This window comes from Prosopis cineraria, unplaced genomic scaffold (genome assembly GCF_029017545.1).
Source record: "Prosopis cineraria cultivar Desert tree isolate PC_DT_omini unplaced genomic scaffold, ASM2901754v1 PC8, whole genome shotgun sequence".
Taxonomy (NCBI): Eukaryota; Viridiplantae; Streptophyta; class Magnoliopsida; order Fabales; family Fabaceae; genus Prosopis; species Prosopis cineraria.
In genome coordinates, this window is record NW_026555339.1 from 8,457,263 (window position 1) to 8,480,773 (window position 23,511).

The 23,511-nt window shown below is 33.5% G+C and overlaps 3 protein-coding genes across 4 annotated transcripts; 1 reads left to right on the forward strand and 2 right to left on the reverse strand.

The window, feature by feature from the left end:
* Positions 1-397: 397 nt before the first annotated feature.
* On the reverse strand, positions 398-1,446 carry LOC129317232 (receptor-like protein EIX2). Its single transcript, XM_054961601.1, has one exon. It carries the CDS (start codon positions 1,444-1,446, stop codon positions 772-774), a length of 675 nt encoding a protein of 224 aa, XP_054817576.1. The 3' UTR covers positions 398-771.
* On the reverse strand, positions 398-3,313 carry LOC129317064 (receptor-like protein EIX1). 2 transcript variants are annotated; one of them, XM_054961400.1, is made up of 3 exons: positions 1,747-3,313; positions 743-1,641; positions 398-620 (listed from the first exon to the last, which is right to left on the reverse strand). In XM_054961400.1, exons 1-2 carry the CDS (start codon positions 3,263-3,265, stop codon positions 1,451-1,453), a joined length of 1,710 nt encoding a protein of 569 aa, XP_054817375.1. In that variant the 5' UTR covers positions 3,266-3,313; the 3' UTR covers positions 398-620; positions 743-1,450. The 2 variants fall into 2 exon arrangements, with proteins under 2 accessions (XP_054817375.1, XP_054817374.1); XM_054961399.1 differs by having other exon boundaries at positions 743-3,313.
* A 13,812-nt stretch (positions 3,314-17,125) lies between these two features.
* On the forward strand, positions 17,126-18,320 carry LOC129317758 (receptor-like protein EIX2). The gene is made up of 2 exons (XM_054962124.1): positions 17,126-18,048; positions 18,186-18,320. The coding sequence occupies exon 1, from the start codon at positions 17,229-17,231 to the stop codon at positions 18,045-18,047; it is 819 nt and encodes a 272-aa protein (XP_054818099.1). The 5' UTR covers positions 17,126-17,228; the 3' UTR covers position 18,048; positions 18,186-18,320.
* The last annotated feature ends 5,191 nt before the right edge of the window (positions 18,321-23,511 follow it).

The window sequence follows — 23,511 nt, forward strand, 5'->3', positions numbered from 1 at the left end:
AATAATAGACCTTTATTTGTTTTTAACGTTTGATAATATCGACTATATATGATATCTTCTTAGATGCATAGGGTGCAAATGTGCAATCAAATATACTTCTTTAAAATATTGAACTAGAGCCAACTCCAAAATGCCCAATTTTTAAGTTTTCCCAATCCTTTTCCAACTTCAAAATCATACATGTAATTTTACATTAAATTTTATTTAAAAGTATTTTATAATTTGAGATGAAGGGAGTAATATTTTTTTTGCCCATATGCCTTTAAAATAATTGTTTATGAAAATGCATACACGAATTGCAGCGCCAAGATCAGTAACGTGATTTTAAGAGGACAGTCCATTGAAAGAGAACACAATCCAAGTTCAAGGTACAACCATACATCACTCAAGAAAAACATTCAACAAAAGATTCTTCACACAACAATGCATGAGAACACACATATACATTAATAATTGTTATTACCTCTCCTCTCTCTTTTTCACTGTTCAGTATAGCTAAGATGATGAAAGGACATTAAACAGGAAACAACGAGGCCTGGAAAATACGAATCTGCAGCAATGCCCCAGTTGATGCATGAAGCAGAAGCTAAATAGTATTGAATTCCATGCTTCCTGTTGCACTTGCATCGGGTAGAGAAAACATATTGAACAATAACAAACATAACACAGAATCAGTTAAGAAGAACAAGCAAAGAGAGGAAAATAACTACACTTATAAAAAATATGGCAGCTAACTTGCTACCTCAAGAGTAGTTTGTTCCTTATGCATGTTCAACAAGAGCTTTTAAAACACAGGACCACGACAACACAAAGTTGATCTACCAAATCATAAAACCATTGAAAAAATTTGTGTCTCCATGCCCTAATGAGAAAGAGAGAACCACAAACTCCCCAGAAGCCCACTGCAAATCCAACCCCCATTCCAAGATACAATGACTTTAGAAAGTTGTCATCTTCATTTCCTTCAGCAGGATTTGAGTTGAAAGTTTCTTCTTTCACATTGCACTTCTTTGGAAGAGGATCTCCGCAAAGTTCAAGATTGCCCACAAAACTCCAGACATCAAAAGTTTGAATTTGAGTTCCCAACGGAATTTGCCCGTTAAAATTGTTGTATGAGAGGTTCAAATAAGCAATAAAAGACAAATTAGAGATGGTCCAAGGAATTTCCCCAGAGAGTCTATTGTTGCTGAGATCAAGAGATTCCAAACTTTTCATGCCTCCAATTTCTTTCGGAATCTTTCCAACCAAGTGATTTCGGGATAAGTTCAACGACCACATTTCAGTCAAATAAAACAATTCTTTAGGAATTTCTCCAGATAAATTGTTGTTGGAAAAATCAATCAGCTTAAGATAGTAGTCATCCTGGTAGTAATCCAATTCTCTTCCTTTAGTAAATAAATGAAATTCATCATCAACAATAAAAACATTGTCAGGCAATGAACGCATGATGTTATTTAGGCAATGAGGTATGGATCCAGACAGCAAGATCCAATATCCTTAAAGAAGATAGGTTGCACATCTGAGATGGAATATTGCCTGTAAATTGATTGGCCTTCAATTTGATAACCATCATATTCTGCTGAATTGTATTTGGCAAACTTCCAGAAAATTTATTTTGTTCTAGGTTGAGGCATTCCAAATCTGTCCAATTTGACAAGTCTAATGAAAATTTGCCAAAGAAACTATTATAACTCAAATCTAAGAGCATAAGATGAATCAATGAAGCCATTGAGGGAGGAAGTTCACCTGTAAGCTTATTACTCCCCAATCCAAGGAAACGTAATTGTTTCCAATTGGACCAACAATCAGGAAGAGCTCCACTCAAATGATTATGTGATAAATCCAAAGCAGACAACTTGCTTTCCTCATCACTCTCCAGATGGCACGATAACGAGAAAATAGATCCCGACAAAGAGTTGTGAGATGCAAAAAAGGAAGAGACATTTGCTAATACCGTGATATTGGATATGTCTTCACTAATCAAGTTGTGTGACAAATCAATATAATCAATTCCTGCTACAAAGCTCCAAAATACATCTGCATCAATTGTTGAAATCCCTGATCTAGAAATGTATAGATGTTCTAGAGACCGCTGAGTATATATCCATGTTGGAACATTTGGCCCTATACTTGTGTTACTCATATCCAATTCCTCAAGTTGAAATGGTAGGATCCATTGAGGATCAATATCAAATTTGAAACTTGTTGAACTCAAGTCCAAAGATGTTAAATTTGAGAAATTTGAAAAATTCTTTTCTGTGAGTACACCCACCAAGAAATTGTGTCCAATGTGTAAGTGATTCAAGTTAAGGAGTTTTGCAAGGCTTTCTGGAAGAGAGCCACTCAAGTGATTAGATGACAAGTGTAAGGAAATTAAGGAAGAAATATTTCCTAAAGATGATGGAATTGAACCATTGAACATATTATCAGAGATATCAAAATACTGCAACCGTTCAAATTGACCTAACCAATATGGAATTGATCCTTCGAGATTATTAAATCCCAAATGTAAATATTGAAGGTGTTCAAGATTGAGCAAGGCTAATGGTAATTCGCCAAAGAAATTGCACCCGCTGAGGTCAAGATGATAGATGTGATTGGTAACATTAAAGAGTGAATAAGGTAATTTTGATTTGGTATCGAAGTTTGATGAAAGATCAAGAACTTCAAGTGATGTAAAATTGGCATAATCAAGGGATGGAAAATTGCTCAATTGACAAAATCTCAAGTGTAACTCAGAGAGTGAAGGAAGCATGGCCATATAATGGAGCCATTTGGTTTCATTTCCTATATCATTGCCGCTGAGGTCAAGATATTTTAGGGAAGTAAGTTGAGAAAGCCAATGAAGATCACTTATGACTAACTTAAAATTGTCAGAAAAGTCAAGAAAGCGTAGAGAAACAGAAAAATTTTCTGATTGATTAGAAGGAGTAGCAAGTGAGTGGTTGTCAAATTTGTGTCCATCAACAGGAGATTTGGAGAATTGGCATGGTGACATACTCACAGTTATAAAGTCATTGGAGCTCAAGTCCAAGTGGTTGAGAAATTCAAGTCGAAGCAGAGATAGATTTATCTCACCTCCAAATGCATGATTGAAAAGATCAAGCTTCATAACCCTGCCTGTGATGTTGTCACAGTGAACTCCAACCCATGAACAGCAATCATCTTCAACAGCCCAAGAGGAGAGATGGTCTTTTGGATCTACCACTCCTTGTTTGAAGATCGAGAGCAGCCTTTTATCGTTTTCATTGCAACGGACCGCCATGTTCGTACCATCCCCGCTTCCGTTAGATGCTGTTGCAAATAGCAGAAACAGTAGAAGACATGAAATCTGTGAAGTGAAGCTTGTCATCCTGCTTAATTGGCCTAGAATGAACTTAGGGAGGAGATCTTTACCTTGCGCATATGTGTGTGTGTGTGTGTGTGTGTGTGTGGTTGTGTGAATGATCCTAAAAATCATTGCAAAACAAGTGTTGCTTTAAGAAAAATATTGAAAAATCTGAAGTAAACAAAAATTTACTAAAATGCCTTGAAAAATTGATGATCATGTGATATTATTGCTCATGGTCAAGCCTACAAATATTTTCAAGTTTTCCATTCTTTTCAAACGGAAAATTATGTCGTGATTCATAAATGCGTGCAATTCCACGTGTTTGGCGTTCTTGACTTCTTGTCCTTTAAATTTCCAAAAAAAAAATATATAATAGGGGGAGAATAATAAACAAGTACATTGCACTAAAAGAGTAGAAAATGAAAATAAAGTTGATAAATTTATTTAAATTATAAAATTACGTTATAGATCATCTCAATATCAATCTAAACACGTTAGGATTTTCCTGGAAGAGTAAAAAGAACTTTAATTTGAATTTAGTGGAAAGCTAAATTCTATTTTGAAAAGTGAAAATAAAATCTAAATTAAAGAAAAATAACAAACAAATAACGAAAGTGTGGATCATGAATGCTTTCATTTTCACGCATCATTTTCCGTTCTTATTCATTTCTTCTTTTTCAAGTTTTCACAACCAAGTAGTCTGAACGCTTCACAAAAGTAAACAGCGAATACCAAAGTTGCAGCATTTCATCAACCAAAGAAAGAGATGTTGCCATTTGCCAATTTCGACAAAAAACTTCATGAATCATATTCTACGGAATGAACGAACCTTCCTCACAACGAATTTGACTCCACCGGTCTCCATCAATTTTTTTAGAAAAATTACATATATAGGTCACATGAAGTAGGCTTATTCATAAATAAGTCCAAAAAAATTCAAAAACTACAACCAAATCTCTTGGGACCTTAATTTGAAATTAAGTTACAAAGACAATAATACCCTAATTAAACATACATTACATTAATTAAATAATTAATTTACAACTAATTCATTCACAATTTACAACTATAATTTTAACATTTTATAACTATAACTTCACATATCCAATAGTTAAATAATTATGCTTTACTAACAAAGTTTAACGTTAATTATTTACAAATATCTCATCAGTAATTTACAACTATAAATTTCATCTTTTACAATTATAACTTTACATATTTAATAGGTAAAGTAATTAATTTACTCATTAAATATATGAAGTTATAGTTGTAAAAATTTAAAATTATAGTTGTAAATTATTTGACTCATGCAATGTTTATATATTTCATAGGAAAATTATTTTTTATTTAAATTTTAAATTATATTTAAGTCTTAAGAGACTTAGTTGTGATTTCTTTGTTTTTCAGAAGTTCTTTGTAAACAAGGCAACTCCATAGGATGTATATGTAATTTTTTTTATTTTTTATTTTTATATTAATATCTTCTTATTAAAAGTAATCTTGTTGAAGGAATAGTTGAGAACTAAATGAAAGTACCTTTTTTAACAAAGATTGATACTTTAATTTTTTATGTTATAAGAAACTAGTTTATTTCACTGGTGATGTCCATCAAAATCCCCCCCCCTCCAAAAGGTGTCCCATAACTGGAAGCAGTGAGATTAACTTTTGGAGAAATCTAAACATTATTTATAAGGTTGTTCTTTCTCAAAAAATGCTCTCCATATATATTTTTAAGAATTAATTCCAAGAAAAATATTTAAGGGGCCCAGATTATTCGTGCCACAAACGTTTGGTAAACTTACTTATTGTAAAGGTCTGCTGAATAAAATCGGGCTTTTGAAGGCCCAACTCATATATGTTGGCCTTCCATGAATGAATTCCACAGAGACTAATCAACACATGAAATTGGAATGAACCTTCACAGCGAACTTTTTTTTTCCCCCTTTGGCGAGTCTTCACAACGAACTTGACTCCACTGCTTTCCATCAGATTTACTTTAAAAGAAGATCACCAGAATGGTTATTCAAAATGCAGAAGGAGATTATAACCCCCCATCTCCCACAAAAACAAGCATAATTAGGAATTTAGGATCATGTGAAACTAGAGTTGGTAAATGAATGGGTTTGGCTTGTGCGTGTGTGTGTGTATAACCTCCCTGCCATTGAAAGCCAATCAGTCCCATGGTCAGAGAAAACTGTCCCTTGCAATTCTATTATCCTTGAGTATTGATTAGAAAGGATTTAAATTCTCTGAAAAAGTGGGATTGGTAAATTCAGGTGATTTTCTTTTTCTAATATTTTTTCCTATTTTATTGTTTTTAAAAATTATAAAATTTTTCTCTCTCTTAAAAAGAAGGAGAAAGAAAAGAAAATTTGCCAAAATTCACCAATTTTATCGTTAGAGGATTTAAATTTGATTAGAAAAAAGACTTTTAAATATTTATTCCTCAAAATTGAAAAATATATTTCGGTTATTGAAAAAATTTTCATTTACTACTCCTTATTGTCCAGGAAAACAAAAATAAGCATACATTGTGCTTTTGTTTTTCCAGAAAATAAGTACATTTTTTTCGATAAAGGTAAGTATATTGTTATAAGAAACAAAAGGTCTACAAATTAATTAAGTCATGAAGGGTCCATGCCTAAATAACAAACACTATTATGTAAAATACTTTTTGTAGTGCTTTTTTCGTTTACGAGAGTGCTTATGAAGCACTTCATAAGACTTGACATCCTCCGAAAATGAGAAAGTAGTTTAGGGAAAAAAAATTAAGCCGAAATCGATGAATTGGTCCATCTATTTATGTGATATTTTTATTTTGACCAACATCTATTTATGTGATATAAATGCATGTTATGATCGCATATCACCTGCTCCCATACAGTGCACTAAACGAACACCACAATTTTCAGCAAAAAGGGCACACATCATTGTTACGTTTGACAAGTCTTCCTGCTAAAAATAATGGAACCCCCAAACTTGATTCCATCCTTATCGTCCACTTCAATTTCCACAGACGAATTGTTTGAACATTTCAAAAAGTAGCAGTAGGGTTGGAAATATGGACTCACTAACGACCTCAGAATGGGAGGGTAAGGGCAATAATAATAATAATAATGAAGTTAAATAGGGGTCAACTCACTTTTGATTGGATGTAATTACACAGCACCTATGCGCACTTTTTTTATTTTTATTAAAATAAAAGCTTGTGGTTCTTATAATCTTAACAAAATGACAATAAAATCCCTCTAAATTATATAAATAATAATTTAATTTTTTAAAATGTCATAATTTTACTAAAATCTTTAGGGACTTTTTTGTTATCAATAAATTTATATAAATGACTAAATTGCCCTTATAGCAATATCAAGAATTTGATATACAAAGTTGTAATTTATTATTGTATTGTTGGGAATATAACAAGTAAAATTGTGATTATTTAAACAAAACTTGTGATCATTACTTGTTATTTTCAACACTTGTAGCAATATCAGAAATTTGATGTGCAAACTTGTGATTTGTTATTGTATTGTTATGAATATAAGAAAGAAAGTTGTGATTATTTTATTTCAACGAGGATAATTTGGTCATTTATATAAATCATTAATGACAAAAAAGTTTCTAGAGACTTTAGTAGAATGATGACATATTGAGAGATCAAATTATTATTTATATAATTCAAAAAAATTTTTTTATCATTTTTCCTATAATCTTTCTTCCTCATCTCACTAGTGCAAAATTTACTTTTTACAGAAAACTTTTTACATCAGTTAAAAGGAACCTCTTGTTAAAATAAGGTGGTAGCATTTTTATAATATTAAGAGAATTTTCAACATCAGGTAAAAAATAACTGATGTAGAAAATAATTTTAATATCAGGTATAAATTAACTCGATGTTCAAAGGTTTAAAAATATTTTTAAAAAATAAAAAAAAGAGTTTCACCAGTTGTGAGTTGTCACCCATTCTTGAAACACTTAAAATTTTTTAAAAAAATAAAAACAAAGAGTTTCAACTACAGGTGATAGCTCACCCGCTATTGAAACTCTTACTATTTAAAAAAATAAAAATGAAGAGTTTCAACAGCGGTGACAGCTCAACTGCTGTTGAAACCCTTTATTTTTTTTAAATATTAAAAGTTTTAACAGTAAGTGAGCTGTCACTTGCTATTGAAAACTCACCTACTGTTGAAACTTTTAATGTTAAAAAAAATAGAGTTTCAACAGTAAGTGATTTGTCTCCTGCTATTAAAACTTTTAAAATTAAAAAAAAATAATGAGTTTTAATAGTGGGTGACAGCTCACCTGTTGTTGAAACTCTACCCCCAACCCCTCTCGACGTCCCCCCTCCTTCTCGTTCTTCATGTACCAAATTTTTTTAAATTTTTAATTTATATATATATATATATATATATTAATTAGTTTTTTTATTTTTCTTTGATTTATTTCAATTTAATTTACTCTTTAATTTTATTTGATTACTTTTAATCATAGTTTTTTGTATAATTGCTTGTTGGGAGTGGTTGCCTAATGTCCTATAATATTAATTATTATTAGGAGTGAGATTTCATGAAATTTTAAATTGTTATATGTAATTATTTATTGGTGTAAATAACTTTTAAGAATAGAGATTTGTTACTCTAGAATCTAGATGTTTCTATGTTGGTTGTACAACCTGCATAAAAGATTTTATTTAACAGGTGTTAAAATTCGCCCATGTAGCGGTGAACGCCAGCAAGAGAACTTTCACCATTTTGTGATTAATTTTTGTTGTGGGAAAGTTGTTTGGGTTTGGTTGACAAAGTGCCTTCGAAATCAGAACTGGAAGATTGGAAACAGTGCTATGGGCATATCAAGTGGCCAATGCAATTATCATATTTTAGAAAAATAACAAACAAATATTGTTAAAAAAATTTATATCAACCAAATATCAGTTGTTGTTAAAATTTAAATAAAAAATAATATAAATAAATAAATTATTATTAATTTAAAATTAATTATTGTTAAAATTTAAATGAATATGTGTTGATAAATATTAACATAAATCAATAAATATTTATTTAGTTTTTAACAGTAAATAATTTTTAATTGATATAAATTTATTTCACCAATCCTTGATTGATATTTTCTCCATATTTTAATCCAAATTTCATGCAACTTTGCTTGTTTCAATCCATAGAACGCCACTCCGCGCGAGAAGCCATTGATCATGCTTGATAGTTGAGAGTCTTCACACGCTAGTCGAAGGACAAAGATGAGTGCACGGACCAGCTAGCTAGCGGGATTGGCGACTTCCTTGTGTGAATTTCATATCAAGTGTACAAAATGAAGTTTGACAAGACTGGGGACATCTCTCTTTCACCAAAGTAAATAGAGAAAGAAAATTAGAATGGAAACCTCTGTTTTAAAACCGAATCGGACCGGCCAGTCGGACCGGTCGGACCGTCGACCTATCTGGTTTTTGATCTGGTTCAAAGAAAAAAAAAACCATTTTAAGAGTTGAGTCGGTTTGAGCCGTTTCGAACTGGCGGTCGGACCGGGAACCGGATCCGGTTTTCAAAAACTGGATTGTTCAAAAAAAAACTTTTTTTATTTTTTTATCAAATTTTTAAAAAAATGACTAATTTTTTAATCATTTGATATTATATTGTATCATATGACTTGTTAAGTCGTGATAAACTTAAAATATTTAATTTTTTTAAGTTAAATAGCAATTTTATATGTATTTCTTATATTTAAATTATTATATACATATATAATTTTTTTTTAATTTAATTATTACGTCACCGGTCCAACCGGTTGAATCATGTGAACCGTGAACAGCTAACTTTTCAGTTCAATGTCCGGTCTGATTTTGAAAACATTGATGGAAACATCTCTGTGGGTTCCATCCATTAATGAATCGTTCAGAGTGTGATTTGGGAGAAAGACTTGCAAGCGTGATAGACAACATTATTGTTCTCTCTCTCTCTCTCTCTCTCTCTCTCTCTCTCTCTCTCTATGTATATGTATATATATCCCTTCCGATTTGGATAGTTCATTTCTGTGGTGTTTGTTGAACATACGTCATAGACGAATCCATATGAATCCATATGATCTTAATTAATATATATTTAAAATTATACTACTTTTTAAGAATTTATAATGGAGGAGGTATATATCTCTAATTTCTTTTGTTTTATTTTCGGGGCAGCAAGCCGCTCGGCTCTCTGAACTTAGTTTAAAGTTTAATAAGTTTAAATTTATTCAAAGAAAAATACTACTTTTTTTTCCTACATCTTGCTCAAATTTTAATAAGTCTTTATATTTTTTATATTTTTTATATGCATTTTTAAATGAACATTGATGTGGCACAAATAATATTAATAATATTAACATGTCAATTAATGCTATTAATTTTGTGCTAATACATAATTTTTAATAAGGAACAATTAAAAAAACTGCATGGAATTTGTGAATTTTTCTTACCATTTAAAAGTCCAGGTCTACTATTTTATTTTATCTGATGTAACTTTTGTTAATTTTTTCTATTTAAAAAAATTCTATGTCAGCATGAGTTAGACGCATAAATACAAAATTAACATGTCAGCATTATTAATATTGTTTGTGTCACGTAAGCATCCTTCTAAAAATGTAGGGATTAATCTTGCAAGTGAAAGATAATGTAGGGACTTAAAACGTTAAAAAAAAATATAGTGACTTAAACCAAAAACTAAAATAAAATATAAGGATCAAAAGTAGTATTTTTTCTTTATTCAAACTTTAAATTGAGTTGATAATTTTTTTTAGTTGAATTTTTCATTAAATTTTTTGTATCTAAAAAATATTAATTTTTTGAAAAAATGATATAAACATGTTTATCATCATTATGGAATGTGACATATAATTGACAGTGGAATTCTTAAATTATACCTCCTCCATTATAAATTATAAGAAAACTGGACTCACCATTAACTCTATTAAGGTACTGATTTATAATTCAGTGGTCGAATTTTGATCTAAATCATAGTTCAACTAGTTATAAATAAATTGATATATTTAAAATAAAAGAAATAATCATATAAAGTAATTAAAATGATTGTTTAAATTTCAAACAAAATAAGGACATTTTGGTAACTGTACACTGAAATTTATTTACAATTAAGGCTTGTGGGACTTGGGAGTTATTTTGAAATATTTGGGACTTTTTGGAAATTAAATTCTTCTGTAGGATCTCTTAGTGATTTTTTCTATAAATTTTGCAGGCATTTAAATTTTTGTTTACTTTTGGTTTATTGAAGCAATACGTGTTGCATTGAATTTCTTCATACCCTATATATGTGTATGTATGTATATATATATATATATATCATGTAAAGACCTCGATGTGTTCATTCTACTCAAATCAACCATGATGGTGAGCTTCACTTCACAAACTTCGTTTGTTTTGTTTTTTCTTCTGATTGCAACAACGTTCGATAGAGGCATATGCGGCATAGACAAGGGGACGATTCGATGCAACGAGAAAGATCGAGGACCACTCTTGATCTGCAAGCAAGGAGTAGTGGATCCTTCAAACATGCTCTCTTCATGGACTAGCCAACAAGATTGTTAATAAATTCAGAGGCAAAAACTAATTCATATCATTTAGCGTAGCAGCGTAAATATATACACACACACTAAGATCACATAAATGTTGCAGCATCACGATAATCTCAGTCAAAACAACTAATAGCTCGGTATCTCCATATATACATATTCCTATATTTACTATACAATATTGCATCGTATCTTTGACGTATCTTAACACTCCCCCTCAAGTTGGAGAGTGCAAATCTACAATTCCCAGCTTGTCCATGAGATCTTGAAGTCGATCCTTCCCAAGCGCCTTTGTAAACATGTCTGCTAGCTGATCTTTTGTCCAAATCTTGCTTGGTAATATTTCTCTTGATTGATACCTTTCTCGTACAAAGTAGCAGTCCATTTCTACATGCTTGGTTCGTTCGTGGAATACTGGATTCTTGGCTATGTGTATCGCCGCTTGGTTATCACAGTATAGTCGTGTTGCTTTGTTTTGGGTCGCCTGCAGCTCTCCAAGCAACCACGGAAGCCACAATACCTCACTGACTGCACACGCCATTGCCCTGTATTCCGCTTCAGCTGAGGACTTTGCCACGACTTGCTGTTTCTTGGTCCTCCATGATACTGGCAATCCTCCTAGTGACATGAAGTACCCACTACAAGAGCATCTAGTTAGGGGACAAGCTCCCCAATCTGCATCACAATAAGCTTCCAGTTCCAAGTCTCCATTAGTTATGAGCAGTATTCCTTGTCCAGGAGTGCTCTTCAGGTAACGCAGCACTCTTTCCGCTGCGACCATATGTGTGTGCCGAGGTTCAGTTGTGAATTGACTCAGTATGTTGACGGCGTAGACTATATCCAGCCTGGTCACTGTCAAGTATTGTAACTTTCCAACTAGTCTCCTGTATCTCATGACATCCACCTTTGGGTCGGTCTCATTGTTTATTAATTTACAATGTTGTTCCATGGGAAACGTGCTCGGTTTGCTGGCCATCATCCTTGTTTCTTTTAAGATGTCGAGTGTGTATTTACGCTGACTTAACACCATCCCTCGTGGTGAATGTGCCACCTCAATCCCAAGAAAGTACTTCAGTTTCTCGATGTCTTTAATGCTAAATTTTTGGTCTAAGAACTTCTTTGTGCTTTCAATCTTGCAGGCATCACTTCTAGTCAATAGAACATCATCAACGTATATCAAGCAAGCCACGTAAGAAGCACTAGTTTGATAAATAAAAAGAGAATGATCCGCCTTGCTTTGTGAATAGCCAATGGTAAGTAATGCTTACGTAAATTTGTGATACCAGTTGCGTGATGCCTGTCGCAGACCATAGAGGGATTTCTTTAGGCGGCATACACGAGTCTCCCCCTCATGAGCGAACCCTTAAGGAATGCGCATGTAAACTTCCTCATCAAGTTCATCATGAAGAAATGCGACATCTAGTTGGCAGACCATCCAAAGTTTCTTTGCCGCCATAGCTAACAAGCAACGAACAGTAACCAGCTTAGCCACAGGAGCGAAAGTTTCATGGAAGTCGAGACCTTCGACCTGGGTAAAACCACGAGCAACGAGACGTGCTTTATAGTGTTCCACTTTGCCACAAGGAAGGTATTTAGTTTTAAAAACCCATTTGGAATCAATGGCATGCTTGCCCCGAGGTAAGGGCACTAAGTCCCACGTGCCGTTAGCTTCAAGAGCAGCAATTTCTCTCTTCATTACATCACACCAATGTGCATGTTTGCAAGCCTGAAAATAGTGTTTGGGCTCATCGTGAGTAGCGATGGCTGCTAAGAAAGCTTTGTGAGAAGGAGAAAACCGATCATAGGTAATGAACTGAGAGATGGGATACCTAACCGAGTTGCCTGATGGAGGGATAGTGCAATCTGATTGAGCAGGGGGTACGATGGATGGCAGCAAATCGAGAGTGAAGTCTCACAAGTGGCTAGGCTGAGTGCGAGCACGGGAGCTTCGGCGAAAGGGTGCATTCGAATCACCGGCTATAGAAACTGGAGGTGGAGCTGGCTCATTATGCAGCATGGGTGCAATGTGAGAATTTGGGCGATGAGGTTCAGCATGCAAAGCCTGATAAACTTCCAAGTCATCATATGCAGGCAGGGTTTGTAAGGGACGTGGGTCCACGTGGTTGGCAGGTGATGAGTGAACCGAAGCAAATGGGAAGACATGTTCCATGAAACGCACGTCCCGAGACACCAAAAATTCACATGCTGCTGTATCATATAGGAGATACCCCTTCTGATCATGTGGGTACCTCAAAAACACACATGCACGGCCTCTTTCTCCTAACTTGTCATTACAGGAAACCTGACATGCATATGCCAAGCACCCAAGAACCTTCATATGAGCATAGGTGGGTTTCTTATTAAATAACAATTCATAGGGTGTTTTGTTTCCAAGAGCCGTGGATGGGAGACGATTAATAACATAGACGGCAGTGAGTACGCATTCTCCCCAAAATTTGACTAGTAGACTGGCTTGGAAACGTAGTGCCCGTGCTGTTTCTAAGATGTGACGATGTTTCCTCTCGACCACACCATTTTGCTGCGGTGTGTAAATGCACGTCGTTTGAAGCAAAATGCCTCATTCCTTATAGAGAGCTCTCATCATACCAGATTGAAATTCAGATCCATTGTCTGCCCGTATTTTCTTGATCTTCTTATTATATTGAGTTTCCACCATCCTTATGAATAATGGTAGAAAATGGCTAACATCAGACTTTCGCTTCATTAAATATACCCAGACACTTCTGCTGTAGTCATCAACAATCGTTAGAAAATAATGAGCCCCAGAAATGGTGGATGTTCTATAACCACCCCCAATGTCACAGTGGATTAAATTAAAACAGGAGCTCGATTTTATTGAACTTTTGCCAAAAGGCAAGCGCGTTTGTTTGGCGCGAATACAGGAATCACAATAGTCATCAACTTTATTCTTGAATAAATGAGAACAAAAAGAGATTTGCTTTAATTTCTCAAAGGACGCATGACCCAGTCTGTTATGCCATAGATCACGTTCTGCACCACTTTGAACTGCCAGTGCCACCCCCCCTTGCTGCATTGGTTTCAAGTAGTATAATCCATCTTTGCACTTACCCACTCCAATCAGGCTCCTCGTATTCAAGTCCTAGATCACACAAAAATCAGCAAGAAATATTACAGCACAATTGTAGTCCTTGGTGAATTTGCTAACCGAAAATAAGCAACATTTAAATTCAGGTATATATAAAACATCATCAATCCTCATTTTTGGAGAGAGCACCACGCTTCCTATGCCTTTGACGGGTATGGCCTGTCCATTTGGTATTTTCACCGGTGGTGAGCGAGAAAGATTCAAAGCTGTCAAGTGTTCTTTGTTACAAGTTATATATATCGAAGCACCTGTGTCAATTATCCATGGTCCATTATCGCAACTGTTACCTGACATGTTTGCAACTGGTTGAATTTGAGACGCTGTCTTGTTTTCATTTGCCTCCAAATTTAAGCACTGTAGAAGCTTGTTGAATTGCTCCGTTGTGAGACCAGGTACATGGTTCGTTTCTCCACTGACCTGGGCTGCCTTTGGTGCAGGTCTCTTGTCACGCCGTTCCCGACTGGACTTCTTCCAATCACTTGGATAGCCAACGAGATCATAACATTTTTCTTTTGTGTGTCCCAATTTATTGCGGTGATTGCACCGAGGTCTGTCCCTTTTACGCTCACTGCGATCATTGTGGACCTGAAAAGCGGCCACCTCTGTCATCGGTTTGTGGCTCGCAGAGATGTTCTTTTGCTGTTCGTCCTTAGCTACTAGGTGGTATGCCACTCTCAATTTTGGTAAAGGCCTCATACTCAATATCTGAGTCTTGATGGTTGCATAAGTGTCTTCCAGCGTCATGAGAAAATCATACAAGTGCTCTCTTTCCTTCATTTCCATCAGCTGCTTCTGCATGTCACACTTGCACCTACCGCAGGAGCATTTCGACCATGGTGCAATGGACTCAATCTCGTCCCAGTACCCTTTCAACTTGGTAAAGAATGCTGGTACGGTTTGTTTGTCTTGTCGCATGTGTGCTATGGCCCTACGCAACTCATAGGCTCTCGGTGCATTGCCCTTACCGAACCTCTCCTCGAGATCAACCCATATTTCTCATGCCGTCTTAGCATATCTAACGCTGCTTCTTATCTCTTTGTCTATCATGCTTTTGAGCCATCCTTTCATCATGGCATCACAGCGCATCCAGTGACTCAGATTTGGTGAATCCACCCCCGACATGGGAAGCGTTCCATCAACGAACCCAATCTTATTTTTTGCAAACAAGGCATTGCTTATGTCGTTAACCCACTCACCATAGTTACTTTCATGTAGAAGTTCTCCAACATAAATGTGCCCTGGACTGTCAAAAGCGTGGATGAAGTAAGGTGACAGCACATCCATGGCTTCACTCTTGTTGACAGGTTGTTCGGTACTCATGTTTGCAGCTCAGAACCCTAAGCTCTTTGTAGAAGTTTTATGGTTGCAGCTCAGAACCCTAAGCTTACGTATCTTAGTGAACCTGTTGCTCTGATACCATAATAAATTCAAAGGCAAAAACTGATTCATATCATTTAGTGTAGCAGCGTAAATATACACACACACACTGAGATCACGTAAATGTCGCAGCATCACGATAATCTCGGTCAAAACAACTAATAGCTCGGTATCTCCATATATAAATATTCCTATATTTACTATACAATATCGCATCGTATCTTTGACGTATCTTAACAATTGTTGTTTGTGGTTTGGAGTTGTGTGTGATATCAATAGCAGAGTCGTGGAGCTTGATCTAGCCAATCATGGATTACAAGGTGAGATTAATCCGTGTCTGTTTCAACTTGAATTTCTCTACTACTTGGACTTGAGCTTTAATCGATTTGAATCTGTGAGTGTTCCTCAACGCCAAGTCTCCAATTCTTCTGCTCTACTTTACCTTGACTTTTCATATGATTATGATTTGCGAATAAATGATCCTCACTAGCTCTGTCCACTATCTTCCTTAAAATATCTTAACCTTCGTGACACTAATGTCGAAAACGAAACCAACTGGCTCCAAAATATCTCTTTGATGCCTTCACTTTCTAAGTTACGCTTGAGTAGCTGTGGCTTGAGAAATTTTCCGTCCCTCAACAACTACGTCAATTTTACATCACTGGTAACTCTTGATCTATCTTACAACTTGCTCAACATAGAGTTACCTAATTCACTCTTTAACTCCACTCATCAACTATCTGATCTTGACCTTTCTTTCAACAATTTCTACGGTCAAATACCGATGAACTTGTTCAAGCTTCCAAACCTTAAATATTTAGGATTGAGATATAATAACCTCAAAGGATCAATTCCAGATTGGTTTTGCCAACATGAACAGTTGGAGCATTTTTATATCTCTCGTAATTTGTTCAATGGTTCTATTCCATCATGTCTTGGAAATCTCTCTTCCTTAATTTCCTTAGATTTGTCTGACAATCATTTCAGTAGAAATCTTCCCGAAACCCTTGGACAACTCCATAACTTAAAATATTTAGGCATTGGCGGCAATTCTTGGGTAGGAGTTCTTTCAGAAAAGAATTTTACCAAACTCTCAAACTTGACATTCCTAGACTTGAGTTCAAGTGGTTTCAAATTTGATTTTGATCCAAATGGGTTCCACCATTTCAGCTTCAATATTTCTCTTCGCGTAATACAAGTTTTGGTCCCAATCTTCCAACATGGCTGTATACACAGGTGTCACTGAATGAACTTGACATTTCTGTATCAAAGATTTCAACCATCGATCCAAATGTATTTTGGAGATTTGCAGCAAGAATTCCTGATGTCGATCTATCAAACAACATGATCGGTGGAGACATATCCAACGTGACAATCTACGCAAAACACATACAGTTAGACTATAATAATTTCACAGGAGGTCTCCCACATATATCAGCAAATGTCTCCAAATTTCGGGCATCTCACAACTCCTTTTCAGGATCTATTTTTCTATTATTGTGCCATCCACAGAATAATGGGGAAAACATGTTGTTTACTTTGGACTTATCATACAATAATTTAACTGGGGTGCTTCCTGATTGTTGGGCGAATTGGAAACAACTAGATTACATTGACTTGCAGAGTAATAAGCTAACTGGTATGGTTCCTCCTTCCATGGCCTTATTGAATCTTGGGACATTGGATTTGAGTGATAACAGTTTCTTCGGCAAATTTTCAATAGACCTGTCAAGCTGGACAAATTTGCAATACCTCCTTCTAGAGGGAAATGAGTTTTCTGGAAGTTTGCCTCCTACCCTGCCTCTAAGTCTGGTAGTCATGAAATTGAAGGCCAACCAATTTATTGGCGAGATTCCAGTACAACTGTGCAACCTCTCTTCTCTTACGATACTGGATCTCGCTGATAACAAGCTTTCTGGATCCATACCTCATTGCCTATATAACATCATGGGTTCAATTCATCAAGAATTGAGGGCAGAAATTCTAAACATGTATACTAAAGGAAGAGAATTAGATTATAAAAGAATTTGGTTGTTGCGGCAAGTTGATCTTTCCAACAACAGCTTGTCTGGAGAAATTCCTAAAGAATTGTTTAGTATGAACCAAATGTGGTCCTTGAACTTGTCTCGGAACCATTTGATTGGAAAAATTCCAAGAGAAATTGGAAGCATGAAAAATTTGGAGTCTCTTGATCTTAGTTACAATAAACTTTCTGGAGAAATTCCTTCCACCATTTCAAATTTGTCTTTTCTCAGTTGGTTGAACCTATCATACAATAACTTGTATGGACAAATTCTAATGGGAACCCAAATTCAGAGTTTTGATCCCTGGAGTTTTGTTGGCAATCTTAACCTCTGCGGAGATCCTCTTCCAAAGAGGTGCAACAAGAAAGAAGAAACCTTCCACTCAAAACCCGCTGAAGGAAATGAAGATGACGACTTTTTGAAATCACTATATCTTGGAATGGGAGTTGGATTCGCAACTGGCTTCTGGGCATTCTGTGGTTCTCTCTTCCTCATCAGAGAATGGAGACACAAATTTTTCCGATGGTTTGACTATCTGAAGGATCAACTTTATGTTGCTGTGGCTCTCAAGTTCAGGAGCTTCCGTGAAATATTGGGAACAAATCGCTGTTGAGGTAGTAGATTAATTGTGATAATCTCTCTTTTTAAACTACTATTTTCTTTAATTTAATTAATAAACTTTACTTCTTAACTGATCCCATTTTTCATTGTCCATTGTTCAATATGTTTTATCTGTGGGATGCAAATACAGCTGCAAGCATTCAGTACTCCATATTTTGAAGTCTGGTTTTATCAATCTACTACTGCTCGGACGACTTTCTCTGGAATTGCAATCTCATTCTGCTTGAAGGAATAAGCAAGCAGCTTTGCTGTAGTTACACTTGCATGGTTTGTGGGCCCTCTAATGTTTCCTATTGAATGTCCTTTAATTTCTAATACCTTAATAATTAGATTATGCGAGAATAAGATTTTTGTAATAATAGTTATTAGTGTATGTATGGTATATGTTCTACTATTGCTTTGCAGCCTCTGTTGAAAGGAATTTCATGTCACGTGTGATTCTACTTTGATAAGCTTCTCTTCCTATTGATCAGTATGTATATCCGACAATATAACTGACTGATCGTAGCTAAACTAGCTATCCAACCTTGTTGCAAAATAACACTCCCTCCCTCTATATATATATATATATATAGAGAGAGAGAGAGAGAGAGAGAGAGAAAATAACTATATACACAGTTTAAAAAAGTCAATTAATTATAATAATTATACTTAAAAATAAAAAGTGGACTAAAATGTCATGTGTTAATCAACATAAGTGTATATTAATTATTTTTTCGTTAATGTAAATTATAAAGAGTGATCTAAAAAATGTATAATAAATGTTTATTACAATGAGTGATTTTTCTTACAGAAACATACAAGTCAAAAATAGTAGTTTCTACGGCGATAAAAAATGGAGGGAGTATAAGGAAATTACACCAAGATTCTATAGAAGAGAATTTATAAAAAAGTATCATGAAATCAATCGATTCACCCCCTTGCACGTAAGTTCAAGAGGCATTGGGTTTCTTTTACCAGAATATTTTTAGAAAAATAATTAAAATAATTATTTTAGCTTACCCCAAAACCTCTAATTTTGCTGTTTTGAATTTGAATTTGAAGCCTTGGTAGTTTTTTAGGCATTAAACCACTTCTGAAAACCGATTTTGTGAGTTAACGTCTTAAACATTTTTGTGCCAACGTCTTTAGATTAATGGTGTTTTATATGTATGTAACTGAAGCATTAATCTGGTGATTATAAGCCAACGTTCATGTCTCCATCTTCAGGCTATATATAGCTATGGGTGCGGACAGATAAACTCGACCAGCCTCTTGAGTTTTCAGGGCAATTCTCTCCTCCCTCTGCCTTCTGCTCTCGTGTTCATATGAGTTTGCTTTTTAGTTTTTGTTGTTCTATTTCTTTGCTCCGCAGGAAGTACTTGTTTAATCCTGGAGAACTGATGATCTGTCGTCTAGGTGTGTCGGAATAATTTTTAAGGACAGTATCCTTCCAGGCACGACTTAAGCAGCTCATCGTTCGCCTCTATGCCGCTGGTACCGCTAACACCCTCAAGGCCTCAACCCCAATTTTTTTTAATTTTTCAATTTAAAAATTAAAAAATATTTAGAATCTTAATAAAGTCATTACACATCACATTAAGTCTAGAAAAATAAAATAAAATCAATTCACACGACAAAAATTTTAAGTCTAATAAAAAAATAACATCCCAAAATTAACTCCAACATTAATTACACATTAGTAACATCATCAGCTAAATTTTGATGATTTTCATCATCATTAATATCAATATGATTTGATCCTTCTCCTTATGGATCCTCATTAATGGCAAATATGTTAAGCTTTTCATATCTTCCTTCTTCATCCTCATTATTTGCAATAAATAATAAGCCAAAATAATAATTTTAAAGCATTTAAAGAATGTAAAAATGTTCAAAGTAAGCGAATAATAATGTGCGTGTCTATTGTCTATACTAGAAAGTGAGTGCTGAGTTTGAGTAATGTGATGTCTTCTTTTTGTTTATTTTTTTATGTTATTTTTTTCAAAAAAAAAAATAGTAGGGTTTAAAAGGGCCGGTCTTGACTCTAAAGGGCTGGCCCTTTTATTTTCGAGTTTAAAAGGGTCAGCCCTTTTTAAGTTTGATTAACCTTTTTAAAGACTAAAATAGCAGCCTAGCTCTTAAATTTTTCGAGCTTAAAAGAGAGCTCAGTCCTAATTAATAGCCCTTTTAAGCTCGATTTACCTTTTTAAAGATTAAAATAGCAGCCCGACCCTTAATTTTTTCAGGCTTAAAAGAGAGCTCGATCCTAATTAATGACTCTAATTATTGTATTCTTTCTATATATATATATATATATATCCCCTCCTATTTAGATATTTCATTTCTGTGGTGTTTATTGAACATACGTCATGGATGAATCCATATGATCTTAATTAATATATATTTAAAATTTTAGTTAGCCATTCTTTTGGGGTTCCGCCCACCGATGTAATTCCTGTACTTTCAGTGAAATTCCACTTCCGTTCAAAAAAATATGTATTTAAAATAAGAGAAAATAACATATAAGTACCGTAAAGCATATTTATTTATAAATAAGTTTTGTAAATTTTAAAAACTATAGTTAATTCTTAATATAATTTGAAATTCGAGTGTAAAGTTTGCCTTTTAAAAATGATAATTTAAAAAAAAAAGTAAATTGAGAAATTTCTATCTTTTTAAGATAACATTGATAATTAAACTATCACTCAGTTTTTAATTAAAAATGACTTGCATATAAGTTTACTGATGGGAGTATAACCTTAAAAAATTTAGATGTTGTTCAAACGAATTTAAAAAAAAAAAAAAACTGGTTTGAAGTTCTTAGATATTTGGCCGGAAATTAAATTTAAAAAGAAGATAAGAATGGAAAATCTTGTTGGGGGTTCATTATTGAGAAGATGAAAATTGGAGAGGCGGAAGACATTTCAAGCGTAGCAAGATATTTACGTGTCGGATCTGATCACATCCCACTAACATGGAACAACGTTAAAAGAACTGGACTCACCATTAACTCGATTGAGGTATTGGTTTATAATTCAGTAGTCAAATTTTGATTTAAATCATACTTCAATCAGTCATAAATAAATTAATATATTTAAAATAAAAAGAAATAATCATATAAAGTAATTAAAATGATTGTTTAAATTTCAACAAAATAAGGACATTCTGGTAACTGTACCCTAAAATTTATTTACAATTAAGGAAGTTGAATTTGAGCCAATTTATGAATGCTCTACAAAAATCTCACATGGAAGCTGCTGTATGAGTAGTGAGATACCTCAAAGGATGTCCAGGAATGAAAATATTGCTTTCTACATCTCAAGAAAATACTTTGGAGTGTTTTGTAGACTTTGATTGGGGAATTTATGGTGATACAAGAAGGTCAATCACAAGCTATGTGGTGAAGTTTGTTGGTTCGCTGATCTGTTGGAAAACAAAGAAATAGAACACTATTTCCAGATCTTCAGCAAAGGTAGAATACCGAGCACTAGGATCAACTGTTACATAAATTGTTTGGGCCACTAGGATGCTGAAAGATCTCGGGTTACGTGGTATTGAACTAGTCCAAGTATTTTGTGATGGTCAAGCAGCGATTCATATCGCTAATAATCTAGTTTTTCATAAGAGAACTAAACATATAAAAATAGACTGTCATTTTGTTAGAGATAAATTGCAGCAAGGTCTGATTGTCTTACAACATGTTAGGACTAAAGAACAATTAGCTGATATATTTACTAAAGCTCTTAGTAGAGAGCATCATGAAAGAATATTGTACAAGTTGGAAACCATAAATTTATATGGTACCAAACTTGAAGGGGGTGTGAGAAATAATTACTGTTAGTTTATTAGTTTGTTAGTTGGTTGTGCTAGTCTATGGGATATAAATAGACATATTATATGAAGTGTTTTTTAACTCAGAAGGAATAATAATATTTTAATTCTTTCATGGTTTGGACTCTACAAAACTTCACAATTTGATTAAAAAAATCTTATATATAGGGACAGAGGGAGTATATATATACATTAATACATACTCTTTTTGTTTAAAAATGTAAAGCATTTTTAACCAGATTTCATTCTCTAATAAAATAGTTGCTTGTCTTTAAATTAATCCTATTTGTTTATATTTATTTCTATTTAATAGAGTGTTTTATCTTAAAAATATAAAATTATTTATTCAATAGGGGCGCTTTTTAAAAATAATATTAATTATATTTTAAAAAAATTAAAAATATCTTATATTTTTTAATATTCAATCTTTTAAAAAATATTTATATTTTTAAGACATGCAATATATATTAAGGATGGGACCAGACATCCTTATACTCATACTGTCTTTGGTTCCATCTCAACACTATTTTTGTCCTGATACTGTTTTGTCCCGTCTCAAATTGTTTTAAGCTAGAAAAAACCCATCATCGTGCATTCAATATTTTACCATAACAATTTAAAAGAAAGTTGATATTAATATTTTTAAATTGAATAAAAAACTTTATTATTTCAATAAGGGTGAATAGGATAAACAATCTAATCGTTGTGATTTTAGGTTAACAATTTTGAGTTTGTCAAAATCATTCGGTTTAAAATGGTTCAAAACAAGTTGATAACTAAAATGGGTTATGAATCAAACCGAATCTCTTTTACATATTGATGGCAGTCCAACCGTCTGAATCGATTTAAGTCTCAAAACACTACTTGCGCGAGGTGGTTACCAAAGAGAATGGGGGTGGCCATAATTAGGAAGCCCATTGGGCATCCTTAGGGATGATCTAGACCATTCATTTTTTTTTAAATAATCTTTGTCATTGATTTAAAATTATTTTTTAATATTTTTATTTTATATTTATTAAAATAAAAATATATAAAAATTATAATATTAAATTTGAACTATTATTTTTGCTTGGTAAAGGATAAATATCATAGTATTTATCACCCCTGATAAGATCTGTATAGTTTAAATTTAAGCTTTTTACTTTTATTTTACATTTATTAAAATAAAAATATGTAAGAAAAATATAAAATTTTTTAATAAATCTATTTATCTTTAATCTAGCTAGCACAGATTTAATTTGAGTGACCTAATTTAATATTATTTCAATAAATTTTATAAATTAACTATCCAGATGTATTTTAGATAGTATAGATATAATTTAAAAAGTTTTGAAGAATTTATAATTTTAACTAATTAACCATCTAGATATGCTTTGGACTCCATATTTAATATTATAATATTATATAATTTTTATATATTTTTATTTTAATAAATATAATATAAAAATATTTAAAAATAGTTTTAAGTCACCAACAGATCATTTCAGAAAAAATAAATGGTCCAGATCATCCTTAAGGATGAAGTTGGCGAGCATTTAATGCACTTCCCAAGAATTATCATCCGAATAAAAATATGTATTTAAAAGTAAAAAAAAAAAAAAAAAACTTGATGCTATTGCTTGGGGTCAAGCCTGCAAATAGTT

Excerpts from the sequence above, each read along its gene's own strand:
- LOC129317758 (XM_054962124.1), top strand. The coding sequence starts at position 17,229 with ATGAAATTGAAGGCCAACCAATTTATTGGCGAGATTCCAGTACAACTG.
- LOC129317064 (XM_054961399.1), bottom strand. The coding sequence starts at position 3,265 with ATGGCGGTCCGTTGCAATGAAAACGATAAAAGGCTGCTCTCGATCTTC.
- LOC129317232 (XM_054961601.1), bottom strand. The coding sequence starts at position 1,446 with ATGCGTTCATTGCCTGACAATGTTTTTATTGTTGATGATGAATTTCAT.